Source organism: Mustela erminea, chromosome 2 (assembly GCF_009829155.1).
Source record: "Mustela erminea isolate mMusErm1 chromosome 2, mMusErm1.Pri, whole genome shotgun sequence".
Classification (NCBI taxonomy): Eukaryota; Metazoa; Chordata; class Mammalia; order Carnivora; family Mustelidae; genus Mustela; species Mustela erminea.
In genome coordinates, this window is record NC_045615.1 from 27,310,933 (window position 1) to 27,328,425 (window position 17,493).

The window sequence follows — 17,493 nt, forward strand, 5'->3', positions numbered from 1 at the left end:
TAGAAATCATCCAAACTGAATAGCAGAAAGAAAAAGAAAATTAGGGTAGTTTAAGAGACCTATGCAACAACATCAAGCATTTGCATTACAGGAACTTAGAAGGAGAATAGAGAAAGGGTCAGAAAATTTATTTGAAGAAATAATTGCTGAGATGCCTGGGTGTCTCAGTTGGTTAACATCTGCCTTTGGCTCAGGTCATGATCTCGGGGTCCTGGATTCAAGTTCCGCATCAAGCTCTTTGCTCAGCAGGGAGTTTGCTTCTCCCTCTCTCAGCCACTCCCCCTGCTTGTGCACTCAAACTCTCTCTCTGACAAATGAAAAAATAAAATCTTTTAAAAAAAGAAAAGAAGGAAGACTAGCTGAAAACATCCCTAGCCTGGGGAAAGGAAACACATCTAGATCCAGGAAGCACAGAGAGTACCAAATAAGATGATCCCAAAGAGATCCACACTAAGACACATAATAAGTAAAATGTCAAAAATGAAAGATAAAGAAAAAATCTTTAAAGCAGCAAGAGAAAAACAGTTACATGTAAAGGAATCCCCATAGACTATCAGATGATTTTTCATCAGAAATTCTGCAGGCCAGAAGAGAGTTGCATGATATATTCAAAGTGCTAAAAGGAAAAAAACTAACAACCAAGAATATTCTCCCAGACAAGGTTAATATTCAGAATTGAAGGGAAGATACACGGTTTCCCAGACAAGCAAAAGTTATAAGAATTCATCACTACTAAATCAGCTTTACAAGGAAATATCAAAGGGTCTTTTTTAAGCAGAAAAGAAAAGGTAGGCCTTAACTGGGAATAGGAAATTATATAAAAGAAAAAATATCATACCAGTAGAGGCAAACATATAGGACAGGTAGTTAATCAATGATTTATAGAGCTAGCATGAGGTTTAAAGACAAAAGTAATAAAATCAAATAAATTTACAATAATTACTTATGGGATACACTAAATAAAAAGATATAAAATAAAGTATGACATCAAAAACTTAAACATAATGTGGGAGGGAGTAAAAATGTATTACTTTTATAATGCATTCAAAAGTAAATATCCACCAGTTTTGGGGCGCCTGGGTGGCTCAGTGGGTTAAAGCCTCTGCCTTCAGCTCAGGTCATGATCCCAGGGTCCTGGGATTGAGCCCCGCATCAGGCTCTCTGCTCAGCGGGGAGCCTGCTTCCTCCTCTCTCTCTGCCTGCCTCTCTGCCTACTTGTGATCTCTCTCTGTCAAATAAATAAATAAAATCTTTAAAAAAAAAAAATTTAAAAAAAAATCAATGGGTAGATCATCCAGACAGGAAATTAATAAGGAAATATTGGCAGTTGAACAACATACTAGACCAGATGGACTTGATAGATATGTACAGAACATTCCATCCAAGAACAGAACATTCTTTTCAAATGCACATGAATCATTCTCCAGAATAGATCCTATGTTAGACCACAAAAAAAGTCTCAATACATTTAAGACTGAACTCATATCAAACATCTTTTCTGACCACAATGGTATGAAACTAGAAATCAACTACAGGAAGGAAACTGGAAAAAAACACAAACATGTGGAGACTCCAGCATGCTACTAAACAACCAATGGATCAAATGATAGAGGAAATCAGAAAATACCTTGAGACAAATGAAAATGAAAACACAATGCTCCAAAATCTATGGGATGCAGCAAAAGCAATTATAAGACGGAAGGTTATAGCAATACATGCCCATTTTAAGGAACAATAAAAAGCTTAAATAAACAGTCTAAACTTACAACTCAAGGAATTAGAAAAAGAACCAAAGCCCAAAGTTATTAGAGGAAAGAAATAATAAAGATCACAGAGGAAATAAAATGGAGACTAAACAAACAGTGGAATCGATTAATGAAACTCAAAGTTGGTTATTTGAAAAGATAAAATTGGTAAATCTTTAGCAAAATTCATCAAGAGAAAAAGAGATAGGGCCCAAATAAAATCAGAAATGAAAGAGAAATTATAACTAATAACATAGAAATACAAAGGATCATAAAAGACTACTGCAAACAGCTATACACCAACAAATAGAGAACCTAGAAGAAATGGATAGGTTCCTAGAACAAATAGTCTTCTAATACTAAATTGGGAAGAAATAGAAAATTTGAACAGACTGGTTACAAGCAATGAAATTGAAGAGTAAAAACAACAAAACAAAACCTCCCAATAAATAAAAGTCCAGGACCAGACAGATTCACAGGTAATTCTACCAAACATTTTTTAAAAGTTAGTATCTATCGTTCTTAAACTATTGCAGATTATTGAAGAGAAAAGAATGCTTCCAAGCTCTTTTTATGAGGCCAGCATTACCCTGAGACCAAAATCAGAAAAAGACACTACCAAAAGAAAGAAAGTTATGGCCAGTATCCCTGGTGAACATAGATGTGAATCCTTAACAATATATTAGCAAAATAATTCAACAATACATTAAAAGGATCATACACCATGATCAAGTGGGATTTATTCTGGGGATGGATGGATAGTACAGTATTCACAAGTCAATCAGTGTGATACACCACATTAACAAAACACAGTATAAAAGGCATGATCATCTCAGTAGATGCAATAAGAACATTTGATAAAGTTCAGTATCCATTTATAATATAAACTCACAAGAAAATGGATATAGAGGGAAGGTACCCCAATATAATAAAGGCTGTAAATGATAAACCCACAGTAAGCATCATCATACTTAGTGGGAAAAAGTTAAAAGCTTTTTCTCTAAGATGAGGAACAAAACAAGGATGCCCACTTTTAGCTTTTTTATTCAAGATAGTATTGGAAGTCCTAGCCACAGCAGTTGGACAAGAAAAGGAAATAAAAGGATCCAAATTGGAAAGAAGTAAAATTTTTACTTTTCCCAGATGAAAGGATACTATATAGGGAGAACTTTAAAGCCTCTGCCTCAAAACTATTAGAAATAATAAATGGATTCAGGAAAGTTGCACAATACAAAATCAATATACAGAAATCTGTTGTGTTTCTCTCTTTTAGTTTCAAGTTTTTATTTAAATTCTAGTTAGAATGTATAGTGTAATATTAGTTTCAGGAGTAGAATTTAGTGATTCATCACTTACATATAACATGGAGAGCTCATCACAAATGTGTTCCTTAATACTTATCACCCATTTAATCCATGCAGCCACCTACCTCCCCTCCAGCAACCCTCACTTTGTTCTCTGTAGTTAAGAGTCTGTTTTATGGTTTGGCTCTTCTTCTCCCACTATGTTCATCTGTTTCATTTCTTGAATTCCTCAGATGAGTAAAATCTTATGGTATTTGTCTTTCTCTGACTTATTTCACTTAGCATAATATACTCTAGCTCCATCCACGTTGTTGCAAATGCCAAGATTTCAGTTTTTTTTTTTTTTTTTTAATGGCTGAGTAATATTACTGGAAGTCCTAGTCTCAGCAGTCAGACAACAAAAAGATATCAAAAGACATCCAAGAAGTCAAACTTCCACTATTTGCAAATGACATGATACTCTATATAGAAAAATCCAAAAGGTCCCACCAAAAAATTTTTGGAACTGAAACATGAATTCAATAAAATCTCAGGATACAAAATCAAATTACAGAAATCTGTTGCATTTCTATATACCACTAATGAAGCAGCAGAGAGAGAAATCAAGGAATCAGTCCCACTTACAATTGCATGAAAAAAATACAAGATACCTAGGAATAAACCTAGCCAAAGAGGTAAAAGATCTGTACTCTGAAAACTTATATATAAAACACTTATGAAAGAAATCGAGATGTTATATTTCTGTGCATTAATAACAAACTTTCAGAAAGAAATTAAGAAAACAATCCCATTTATAATTGCATCAAAATGAGTAAAATACCTAGGAATAAATTTAACCAAGGAGGTGAAAGACCTATACTTGGAAAAAAATAAGACATTGATGGAAAAAATTGAAGATGACACAAATAAATGGAAAGAGACATTGTTCAAAATCAGTTGGAAGAATTAATAGGTTAAAATATCAGTATTACCAAAAGAAACTACAGATTCAGTGCAATCCCTATCAAAAACTTTATAGACAATCACAAAAGATCTTGAATAGCCAAAGCAGTCTTGGGAAAGAAGAAAAAGAGGTATCTCTTTTACTCCCTGATTTTAAACTATCCTGAAGAGCTGTAGTAATCAAAACTAGCACAAAAACAGAAACATATTATCAATGGAACAGAATAGAGAGCCCAGAAATAAACCCATGCTTATATGCTTATATGTTCAATTAACCTACAACAAAGGAAGAAAGAAATTGCAGGGGAAAGACAGTCTTTTTACTAAGTGGTATTGGGAAAACTGGAGAGCTACATGTAAAAGAATGAGACTGGACCATTTTCTTACACCATACATAAAAATATACTTAAAATGGATTAAAGACTTAAAATCATATCTGAAGCCATAAAACTTTGAGAATAAAACAGAGGCAGTAAGTTCTTTGACACTGGTCTTAGCAATAGTTTTTTGGATCTATCTCCTCTGGCAAGGACAAGAAAAGCAAAAATATACAAGGGATACCACATCAAACTAAAAAGCTTTTGCACAGAAAAGGAAACCCATCAACAAAATGAAAAGGCAACCTCCTGAATGGGAGAAGATTTTTTAAAAATACGTATTCAATAAGGGATTAACATCTGAAATATTTAAAGAACTCATAAAACCATACTAAAAAAACCCCAAACAATTGATTTTTAAAAGCTGAGGACCTGAATAGCCACTTTTCCACAGAAGACATATGAGAGCCAACAGGCACATGTAAAGATGCTCCACATCACTCACCATCAGGGAAAGTCAAAACCACGAAGAGATACCACCTTAAACCTCTCAGAATGGCTATTATGAAAGACACAGGAAGTAGCAAGTGACAAGCAGGTAGAGAAAAGGGAACTTTTGGTGGAAATGTAAATTGGTACAGCCATTATGGAAAACAGTATGGAGGTTCCTCAAAATATTAAAAATTGAACTGCCATACAATCCAGCAATTCCATTTCTAGGTATTTATCCAAAGAAAATGGAAATGCTAAATCAGTGGAGCTGGCTGGCTCAGTTGGTAGAGCATGTGATTATTGATCTCTGGGTTATGGGTTTAAACTCCATACTGGGTGTGTAGAGATTACTTAAAAATAAAAAATAAAAATAAAACCCCACTAATTCAAAAAGACATATATACTCATATTTTCATTGCAGTAATATTTACAGTAGCCAAAATATGGAAGTAACCTAAATGTCCATAGATAGATAAATGGATAAAGATGTGGCAAATATATACAGTGGAATACTACTTAGCCAACAGAAAGAGTGAATTCTTGCCATTTGCAACAACATGTATAGACCTAGAGGGTATTATGCTATATGAAATAAATCAGAGAAATTCAAATGTCATATGACTTTACTTAAAGTAAAGTTTTTACTTTACCAAAAAACCAAATGAAACAGAACAGAAACAGAAACTAATTTATAGATACAGAGAACAAACTAGTGGTTGCCAGCAAGGAGGGATGATGGGGGGGGGGTGGATGGAATAAATGAAGAGATTAAGAGGTACAGTCTTCAGTTATAAAAGAAGACAAAGGATATAATATACAGCATAGGGAATATAGTTAATAATATTGTAACAGCTTTATACAGTGACAGACGGTAACTAGACCTTGTGGTGACCATTTTGTAGTATATATAAATATCAAATCAGAATGTTGTACACTTGATACTTATATAATACTTTGTGTCTGTTAGTCTTCAATCAAAGAAAAAAGAAGCAATATCAAAATTTCATACAAATTCATATCACACAAATGAAAAGGGAATGAAGATCCTGAAGTTCTGTATCATAAAGCCTATCAGTATTTCCTTTAGCCTAGAAAAAGTACAAAGCAGTCAAATGCTTACCTTAGAAACCTTTTTTTTTTTTTTTAAGATTTTATTTATTTATTTGACAGGCAGAGATTACAAGTAGGCAGAGAGACAGGCAGAGAGAGAGAGGAGGAAGCAGGCTCCCTGCCAAGCAGAGAGCTTGATGCGGGGCTCGATCCCAGCACCCTGGGATCATGACCCAAGCCGAAGGCAAGGGCTTTAACCCACTGAGCCACCCAGGTGCCCCAGAAACCTTTTTTTAAATATCTTACTGAGGCCCCTAAAATATTGCAACTTACTCATATGTAAAAATTATATATACTAATATATAATCTCGCTAAACTGGTTGTAAAATGAATATGGAACTGTACAAATAAATTGCTGTTTAAACAGTTAAATGTTGGACAGTGATTAGGTTTAGAATAACTATTTCAAAGTCATTCTTATTGAAAATACTTAGACCCTAGATCTAGTTGTCTTACAGATCGTTCTTTTAGGCCACATTAAGGGATAATAATTAAACCATGTGATCTGCATATGGTACTTACACACTTTGATATTCTGTTTTAGAGGAGGGTGAGATTAATGAAGGGAAAGGATAGGTAAATTATATCCAGTTCACGCAAAAGTGGTGTCAGTGTCATTAAGAAATCAGTTAAAAAGAATATTATCTAAAATACATTTCTGTATTATTTAACTGAAAATAATGAGTCCTCAAAAGATGGCCTCCTCTCTTTAGCTGCCTGATACTGTTAGAATATGGGTTTGGTAAGCATTCTATAACCACAGCTATTAGTAAAATTAATGCCATTTAGTCCATAGCTAAGTATTATCCAGAGTCAGAAGTCAAGTAGAACAAGCAAAATGTGTAAGTTATTTCACATTAGTCTTAAAAAATTCTTCTCAAGGGAAAGGATTATAACTGTGGTCGGCAGTAGAATGGCAAAGGCCACCAAGTCCTCATATAGAATATCAATCTTGGCAGTCCACACCTGTAGACCTTCCTTCCACATTTATTTTAGATAAACTATTGTGCTCTACTTACGTAATAGAGTTCTCTATAGTAGTTAAAACAAATGAACTAAATTTTCATCTGTCAGTATGGATAAGCCCCACAAATACGATGCTAGAATAAGTAGGGCAGAGTACCATTTATATAATGTTTAAAGGCAATATTATTTGGGTGTGCATATATGCAATAAAAGTAAAAAACCTTGAGAAGAAAAGACACATCAGTTTAGGGTATTGATAATACCCTTGGGCAAGAAGAAAGGACAATAAGATTGGAAAAGGGTTCTTTCAATCCATAATGTGGTTTTCTTAATATCCCAAATCAATATGACCCCAAATTCACTTTTATTAATTCTAATTATTAGGTACATGAATATTCTTTCTATTTGAAACATTTTGAAATTGTAAAAAATAAGTAAATTATAGTACAGAGTGATAACATTGGATATAACATTGGAAGCAATAAAATATGTGTTCCATCAAGTAGTGATTCAGCAATATTGGAAGAAATAAAAGATTTAAAGTAATTCTTTGTAGAGGAGAGGACATCGGAGTTAGGTTTTGAAAGATGAATGGGAGTTTATCTTAAGATCAGTATGTTTACTTAAACATAGAAGCATGCAAAATGTATTAGGGGATCTATAGCCAAGTCAGTGTTACTAAAGCATATATTCTAGGGACAGTTGGAGAAGATGGGTAATGAAAGTAGCTAAGACTAGAAATATTTAGGTCAAATCATGAAGGGATTTGCAGTCCACATAAGGAACATGAGTTCTATTCTGAGCTATTGGGGAGATGTAGAGGAGAGTTTTCGGTAGTGCAATGACTTGAGTTGACACTTGAATTTTAATGAAAGATCACTTTTGCTCCAGTGTGGAAGATAGTGATTGCTATATAGGATTAAACCAAGCAGTCTGTTTAATTTATTCAATTATTTTTTTTAAATAAAGAAAAATTGGAAGCAACCAATGTGTTTATAAGTAGAAATGGTTAATTTAATTATGCCTTATCTATTTAAAAAATGTTATGCAGCCACTGAAATGGACATGGAGTATATCCATGATTTATTCTTTCTCATCATATTGTAAAATTTTCATCATATGTAAAAGTTCAAAGAATTTCACATTTATCACCCATGTACTCAGCACCTAGATTCTGCCACTAACATTTTATAATCTTGCTTTATCACTTATTTATCTATTCTTCCATATTCATTATGTGCTTTAAGGAGGAAATACACAATTTAAAAAGTTAGATTTTGGAAATTTGTTAATTGCATAGAATTATTAACATTGACTGTCTTTGGCTTATAGGCTTTTTATTTTCCACTTTATTCTTCATTGTACTGTTTGAATATTTTACACTGAGTATGTGATAGTAAATAATACTAAGTGATATTCAATATAAACTACACTTAAAACTACATTAAAGCTCTTTTCCTTTAGCATAAAAAGAATTAGTTTTTTACTAAGTAGATACAGTTCGATTTGCAATGAAGTGAATTAATTGTTTTTTCTTTTTTACAGATAATGATGAATAATCATCAGACCATTTCTTAATTCTCAACTGTATGAAAGCATTTATATTTGGCTCATCAGCAAAGCAAGCTGCAGTGGGAAATGTAGCAATTTTCTACAAATATCAGATTTAAGATTGGCATGCTGATTGCATGAAAAAGAGAAATATGCCATTTTTCAATTAAGATTCTAGTATTTTATCTTGTTCATGGAGTTCTATAGTAACCGCCTACAGGATATATACCTTATTAAATTATGCAGCCAAGGCATAAGAGACATTGATCCAGAACTGGACTTAATGGTTCTGAAAAAGATTTACCAATGCAGTAAGGTAACTTTGAGCAAATGTCCTTCAGTTGAGAGAATTACTTAAGTTATGAAAAGCTTGCCTATGGTTTTTCATTTAATTAAGCATGACCTTTTTTTTCTGTCTACATGTTTTCATAGCCAGCAATTTGGTATTAAATAACCTTATTAAGGGCTCTATTTCAATCTTTACATTTTGAAGATGGAATTTTTAGCCTTAAAGTTTATATTCTCCAATCTTCTTCAACAATTGTGTCTCCTTGAACTAGCTCAGTGGAACAGGCTGTAAAAGTCAGACTTAGAGATCATTGAAAAATTTGATTATGGAAAAATGGCAAAATTGTATTTCCTGGTATTTAAAAAGTTCTTTAATTATTTCTTAAGGACCAGAATCAGGAATATTATATTGAGAAATTAGTTTATGAGTTTTAAAATTGGCATTGCATATATCATAAAATTGGCATTGCATATTTCCCCCCCATTTTCTCTCATGTATATGCTTCCAAGGCAATACAGAAAAAGGAATTGTTCTTATTTTGACACTGTGACAGTTTGGGTAACTAGCATTCCAAAGATAGGAGATGTTTGCATCTTTTATTTCCATTATGGTCATTAAAATGATGGTTACACAGCTTCAATTGCAATATGCCAGGTATTACATGCTTTCATTAGTGATATCTAAAGTCCAGATGCTTTTAGTAATAAAAGCATAATTTTTGAAACCCAGAGTTCATAGTGTGATTGGCATAATCTATAATTTGAACAGTAAAATCTTATCTTGCAGCACCACAGTACTATTCTAACTTTATTATGTAAATTATTTCTAACATCCAAAACTAAATACTTGATTTTTATATGTTTGTTTATTTTATATTACTATTAAATTTTTATTCTCTACCTGCAGTACACTATCAGTTGTCTTTTACTTATTTGCCCTATTCTTAATAGAATGCTTTTACAATGAGCTGAGAATACTTTTGTTTGTTTTATCTGATGATTTCCACTTTTTTTTTTCAAGGAAAAATTTGAATTCTGCACTTTAATTCTTATAATCCTGAAAAATGAGAATGATCTTTTCTAATTCTTAGCCTATTACAACTATGAGAAAAGCAACTAAGGATATAACACAGTAGAAAAGTTGTTTAACCATATTTCAAAAGATGTCATTTATATATACAGGGTTAGGGATGACAAATAGGGCTTGTGCCATCTCCAGTCAGTTGATAGTGAGTGGCTCTGGGTTGTTATTATGCAAAGATTGTGCCAATGGGAAGAGGGCTATTATTGTTTAATAAGGTCTATTATAAGTGTTCAAAATGAAGTGTGGAAGTATCTGTACATTGAGAAATTAGAGCTAAAATGGCTGTGAGGATAATTTAGTATTACCTCCATTTGACAAGCAAAGACATTTGAATTGTAACATGAATGAAGTCACTTGCATAAAAGCTCAGAGTCAGACTAGTTCCAGGTCTAACATTGTGCTATTAGCACACTGGTTTTTTTTTTAATTATTTCACTGGAGAATGAGAAAAGGATAAATTCAGTAGGAAAAAGTATATTCAGCATTAATACATTAAGAATTCAGGAGAAATTTCCTGTTCCTAGGAATAACACACTATTGTAATTAACCTTCCTGTTGAAAAATTTTTAATGCTAAGTAAAGGGCTTTTTCCTCATAAATTGAAAAATACTCTACCTTTTATCACTTCGTTGATGATGGATCTTTAAAGATCACATGTTTGTGTGTGTGTATCTGTAATACACATCTAAAAATACAGAAGGTGGGACACCTGGGTGGCTCAGTCAGTTAAGCATCTGCTTTTGGCTCAGGTCATGATCCCAGGGTCCTGGGATCCAGCCCCGCATCGGGCTCCCTGCTCAGCTGGGAGCCTGCTTCTCCCTCTCCCTCTGCTGCTCCCCCTGCTTGTTTTCTCTCTCTCTCTCTCTCTCTGTCAAATGATAAATACTTAAATAAAAATACAGAAGGTGTCAGAAGATGAATTGCAAGGCCAAAGCTTAGGAGAAATTCTCAACCCAGGGACTAGCGAATATTGGAGAGGAAAAAGGGTAGTTTTGATCTGAAAGTATCCAATATCTTACACTTTGATATAATGGCTCCTGGAGCAAAGGAGGTAAAAGATGAGGCCAAGTGCCCATCCAAGTTGGAGAATCCTGTTGGAAACCCTACATTAAGATGGAACTCCAGGGGCACCTGGCTGTCTCAGTGGGTTAAGATGGAACTCCAGAAGCTTGTATCTTCACAATAAGGGAGAACTAGAACTAAAGCCAACCCCAATTCAGGGACTGTAGGAAAATAAAAGGACAAAAAGAAGTCTTAAGAAGTCGTGACCACAAGCCAGTCTTTTAAGTGCTTTTGTATCCTGAGAACCAAAATCTGAGTGGGCCATGTAACTTTAAAATCAAACATAATTTGGAATGGTTCCCAACTGGTAGTGCCCCCATGAATCAGGCAGAAGCCATTCCAATGCCTCTATGAAGGAAGACATTTATTTTATATCTTAAAAAGTGCCAAAAGTAAATTTTGAAGACAGTGATCGACACGGAAAAAGTACACAATCAATCAGTCAATCAATACAAGTGGGAGATAGGGACAGGATCTGCCCAGACTTTTTAGTATGAAGTTATCAGAGTTGTGTTTTAATAGAGCTATACTTACTGGGTTTAAAAAATGATCAACAAACTTGAAAATGTCTGCAGGGAAAGAAAAATTAAAAAGTTTCTTAATATACATTTGAAGAAACAAATAGAACTCATTTACATGAAAATTACCAATAGCCAAACTTGTTTTTTTTTTTAAGATTTTATTCATTTATTTGACAGAAGGAGATCACAAGCAGGCAGAGAGGCAGAGAGAGAGAGGAGGAAGCAGGCTCCCTGCTGAGCAGAGAGCCCGATGCAGGGCTTGATCCCAGGACCCTGGGATCATGACCTGAGCCGAAGGCTGAGGCTTTAACCCACTGAGCCACCCAGGCGCCCCCAATAGCCAAAGTTTTAAAACGTGGTGGACATGTGGACAAAACAGTGGACAGGCTTGGCAATAAACTATGCCTGGCAGAAAACAGAAAGAAATGGAAGAAATTATCCATGATATAGCACAGAAAGAAAATGTGTGGAAAATAGAGAAGGTAAGAGACTGATTCAGTGAGAATGTGTAGTATATATTTGATTGGAGCCCTGGAGAAGAAGGAAGAATGGGATAAAGTTAATTGGAGAAATAAAGACTAAGAATTTTTCTGAGCCATTGGAAACACCAATCCACAGATTGAAGAAACCCAGTGAATGTCAAGCAGGATAACGTAAAAGAAATTCTTTTAGTGTCTTCAGAGTAAAACTGGAAATCAAAAGAGAAGATCTTAAAAGAATTTGAAGCTAAAAAGCATACTACTTTCAAAGGAATGTTAAAGACTAAAAAGGCTTTTCAAAAGTAGTAACGGAACAGTGGGACAAAGAAAACCATCATTTAGAATTGTATATGTAGCAAAAAAATATGTTTCATGAATGAATAAAAATGAATTCTGACTCCCACAACTGACCATGATGTAAAAGAGATATTTGCCTTCCAACCTTTAACAATTCAAACACTGAACAAAATACAGAAACAGCACTTTTCAGAGAGTGGGCAATGGATAGCAAAGGTCAGTGATCCAAGAAAGAAGGGAAACAAATGAGGCAAGTCCTGTGATTGCCCAAATTTATTGCGTAGAAATAACATGGGAGCCAGGGAACCCATACGAAACCCAGGATTCTCTCTAAGTTGAAAAGATAGAAGAATTTAGAGGAGTGAAAGCAGAGGTAAAATCTGAATAGCCCTATATCTAATGTTGAAATTTAATTTTAGTTTGAAATTTTCCCACAAAGAAAGCTTTGAGCCTAGGTGTCTTCACTGATGAGTTCTAGCTAACATTTCTGAAAGAAATAGTTCTAGTTCTACACAAATTGTTCCAAAATATAGGAGAGGAAAGAACAGTTTCCTACTTAATCTAAGAGCGCAGCATAACCTTGTTCCCAAAACAAGGAAATAATTACAAGAAAATTACATACTCTCATTAGTGTGAGAAAAATTACATACTTTCATTAGTGTGAACACTAATGAAAAAATTATTAAAATTTTCTCAAGTCAAACCAAACAATATCCAAAAAGGACAATGCATCATAACCAAGTGGAGTATATGCCAAAAATGCAAAAATGGTTTAACATTTAAAAAAATCAATATTATTCATCTTCTTTTCAGACCAAAAAAGAAAAATCATATGATCATCTCAACATATGCAGAAAAATATTTGAGAAAATCCAACACCCATTTCTCTTAAAAGTTTTCAGCAAACTAGAAGAAATAAAAGGAAAATGCCTCAATCTAATAAAGGTCATTTTAAACAAAAACAGCCAACATACTTGTGAAAACAAAGTTTTCTACCTAAATGGAAAAAGAGTATCTCTGCTCACATCACTTATATTCTATTTTGTGCTGAAGGTTCTAGCCATTGCAGTAATGCAGTAAAAACAAATGTCTACAGATTGAAAAGAAAGAAGTAAAAACTGCCTTTATTCACAAATGATCTGATTGTCTCTAAAATCCTAAGGAATCTACACAAATGCTACAAGAACTAAAATTTAAGCAAGATTGCAGGATATAAAGGTCAATATTAAAAATCAATTTTATATACTAACAAGGAACAATGAGAAATAGAAATTGTAATATACCGTTTATGATAGCATTAAAATTATGAAGTGCTTCAGGATAAATTTGACTAAGAAGATGTGCAGGTGTGCCTGGGTGGCTCAGTTGGTTAAGCATCTGCCTTTGGCTCAGGTCATGACCCCAGGATACTCGGATCAAGCCCCATATTGGGCTTTCTGCTCAGCAGGGAGCCTACTTCTCCCTATCCCTCTGCCTGCTGCTCCCCTTCCTTGTGCGCTCTCTTTCAAATAAATAAATAAAATCTTTTTTTAAAAATGCAAGATCTGTGCCCTGAAACTACAAACATTGCTAAAAAGATGACCTAAGTGGGCAAACATACAAAAAATGCAATAAAAGAATGCAATATTCTTTAAGAGGAAAACATAGAAGAAATCGTAGTTACCTTGGGTTTTGCAAAAGTTCTTTAAACAGGCTTAAAATATTAACGATAAAAGAAAAATGTGATTTCATTAAAATTATAAAATTTACTTTTCAAAGGACATTGTTAAGAAAATGAAAAAGCTTGCCGTAAACTGAGAGATGTCTGTCACACGTATCTGTTGAAAATGTTATCTATAATATATAAACACACATAATTCAACAAGACAATCCAGTCTAACAATGGGCAAAATGTTTACATATGCAGTCAAAGAAGATAAATAGATGACAAGCTCATGCAGAGATGTTACCATTATTCATTAGGGAAGTACAAATGACAACCACAATGAGATACCACTGTACACCCTAAAATGACTAAATTAAAGAGTGTTGAGAATGTAGTGCAGTGGAACTCCTAGTGTGCTGGTGAATATATAGAATATCACTTTGGAAAAACAAAGTATGTGAATGCTTATACCAAATGTATTCATAATAGCCAGTAACTGTAAAAAAAAAAAAAAAAGAGTCAAGGTATCAACAACAGATAAATGGATAAGCTGACATCTACAAAATGGAATACTGAGCAATAAATATGAACTATGAACACAGCATATTTGAGTCACAACAATAGGCTGCTGAAAGAATAAAAACGCATGCTGTGTGATTCCACTCACTTGAAACTAGAGAAGACTGATCTGCAGTGATAGAAAGCAGACCAATGGTTACCTAGGACTAAGTAGGGGAAGGAATAATTGAGAAGAGACAAAATAGAACTTTTTGGGGAGGTGGGAGTGTTCTATATTTTTGTGAATTTGGTTACACAAATGTTAACATTTGTCAGTATTTATTATACACTTAACATGAGTTCATGCCCTTGTATGTAAATATACCTCAAGTTGATTTTTGAAAATACATCAGACATGCTAAGAAACTTTAAAATGCAACTCATGCTTAAAAGGCTAGTAAATAACCCCAAGTTTTTCAGATAATATAATTGGGAAACAAGGACTCTAAAGCAGTTATAAGTATGTTCAAGTGTTTGAAGGAAAATACAATTGGGATTAATAAACAGACACAGAATTTTTACAGATGCTAGTTTACAACTTATTTTATGATTCTACATTACCCTCACACCCAAATCAAACAGTGGGATAGGAAAGAGACGTAGGATGGAAAGGAAAGGAAGAAAGAAAGACTGAAAGAAAAGGCGGGGAGGGGAGAAAGGAAAAGAAAACAAAACGATAGACCAATGTCTTTCATGAATTTAGATGCAAAAATTCTTAACAAAATTTTAGCAAATCAAATCCAACAATGTACAAAAAGTTATACACTATGACCAGGTGGGATTTATTCCAGGTATGCAAAGCCGGCTCATCAACTCAAAAATCAAACAATATAATCTATGTCAATGGGCTAAGAAAACTACCAACTCATGATAAAACCTTTTAGCATGGTAGAAAGGAATGGCCTCATCTTGATAAACAGCATCTACAAAAATCCTACATCATGCTTAACAGTGAGTTACTACAGGTTCTATTTTAATCATTATTTTAAGATCAGAAATAAAGCTCTCACTAATCTTATTTAACATAGTACGAAAGTTCTAGCCACTAGAATAAAACAATATAAAAGATAAAATGCATGTAGACTGGAAAGGAAGAAATGCAGAAACAAAACTAATTTCATCTCTAGAAGTGAATATGCAGAAACTGAAGGTAAATTCACTCCAAAGTGAATGCTTCCCAAACCATATACAGAATTGACATCCTTATGATGAAAATTATAAAATGTAGATTATAGAAATCAAAGAAAACTTGAATAAAAGGAGAATCATACTGAGCTTGTGGATTTAAAGATATAACAGTAATTAGGTCAATATTCCTTAAGTTGATATATATAGGTTTAATGAGATGTTTATCAAAATCTTCCTAAGGATTTTTGGGAGACAGGTGAGCTTATTATAAAGTTTATATGGAAAGTCACAGGTCTAGAACAGCTAATACAATCTTGACAAAGAATAAAGTGGTTGGGCTAACCTTACCCAAGTTAAGGTTTGCTATATAGCTACAGTAATTAAGGCAATGTAGTATTGGTGGAGTGATAGACAGAAATAGACACACATGTAATATCGAACTGATTTTTTTACAAAGATGCAACAGCAGGGGCACCTGGGTGGCTCAGTTAATTAAGAATCCGACTTTTGATTTCAAGTTCAGGTCATGATCCCAGGGCTGTGAGATCAAGCCCTGCATCAGGCTCCACCCTGAGCCTGGAGTCTGTTTGGGATTCCCTCCCTCTCCCTCTTCCTCTGCCCCTCCAATGCTCACTCTCTCTCGAAAAAAAATAAAGTCTTAAAAAAAAAAAGTGCAACAGCATTCAATAGGGGAAAAACAGCCTTTCAACAAATGCTGGAGGAAACAGAAACCTATAGGGAAAAAAATGAAACTCAATCTAAACTTGACAACTTATAAAAAAATTAATTCAAAACAGACCATAGATTTAAATGTAAAACAAAAAACTATAGAACATTTAGGACAAAACAGAAGAAAATCTTCAGAATTTAGGTGTAAGCAAATAGTTCTTCAACTTGACTCCAAAAGAATGATCCATAAAAGAAAATTTTAATCACTTGAAACTGATCTTGCTCTGCAGATTTCATGTGATGTGAATGAAACGACACAGGCCAGGGGAAATATTTAACATATACCCAACAAAGGATTAATATCTATATTATATGAAGAACTCTAAAAACTCAAATATCAATCTAATTTGAAATAGGTGAAAGACAGGAACAGATAGTTCATCAGAATGTCCATATAGCAAATATGCACATGAAAAGATTTTTAAAATCTTTAGCCATCAGGGAAATGTACATCAAAACCATAATGGGATATCACTACTAATAAAGAGCTAAAATTTTAAAAATAGAACACCAAATACTAATAAGAGTGTAGAGAGACTCAGTTGCTCAAAACCTGTTGATGGAAATGTAGAATGTTACAGGCACTTTCGAAAACAGTTTGGTTCTTATAAAACTAAACATGCAACCACATATGACCCAAATTTCTCAGGTATTTATCAAGGAAGCTTTAAAGGCTTAAACTTAAATTTTATAAAAACCTGTACAGAAATGTACATAGCCATTTTATTTGTAATAGCCAAAAGATATAAGCAGCCTAAAGGTTCTTCTGTAAATGAGTGGTTAAACAAGTGTGGTATATCCGTACTATGAAATACTACTCATAATAAAAAGAAGCACACTACTATTACAAGAAACATATGAATCTCTAGAGAATTATGAGAAATTATTTTAAAAGCCAGTCCCAAAATGTTAGATACTTTATGACTCCATTTACATAATATTTCAAAGCAAAATTTTTAAAATGAGAGAACATCATCAGTGGTTTCCAGGGGTTAGGATGTGCCAGGAGGAGGGAATGGGCATGTGAGGGATCTTTATGCTGATGGAACTAGTTCTTTAGACTCTGGTGATGGATACACAAACCTGCATGAAATAAAATTATATAGAACAAAATACACATGTGATGAAATTGTATGGAACTAAATACACATACAAATGAGTACAAATCTGGGGAAATCTGAATAAGATAGATGGATTGTATCAGTGTCAATGTCCTGGTTGTGATATTAGATCATAGTTTTGCAAAATGCTAACATTTAGTGGAAACTGGATAAA

General features: G+C 33.7%; 1 protein-coding gene across 6 annotated transcripts in view; it reads left to right on the top strand.

Moving 5' to 3' along the window:
- Positions 1–10,542, top strand: part of NEK1 (NIMA related kinase 1) — a 216,186-nt gene extending 205,644 nt beyond the window's left edge. For 3 of the 6 annotated variants that reach the window (XM_032332561.1, XM_032332562.1, XM_032332566.1), the window contains one exon: positions 8,422–10,541. In XM_032332561.1, coding sequence (XP_032188452.1) covers positions 8,422–8,435 — 14 coding nt within the window. In that variant the 3' untranslated portion in view covers positions 8,436–10,541. Of the gene's footprint in view, positions 1–8,421 lie in introns of all 6 variants that reach the window. The other 3 variants (XM_032332563.1, XM_032332565.1, XM_032332564.1) reach the window with 2 other exon arrangements.
- Positions 10,543–17,493: the final 6,951 nt, after the last annotated feature.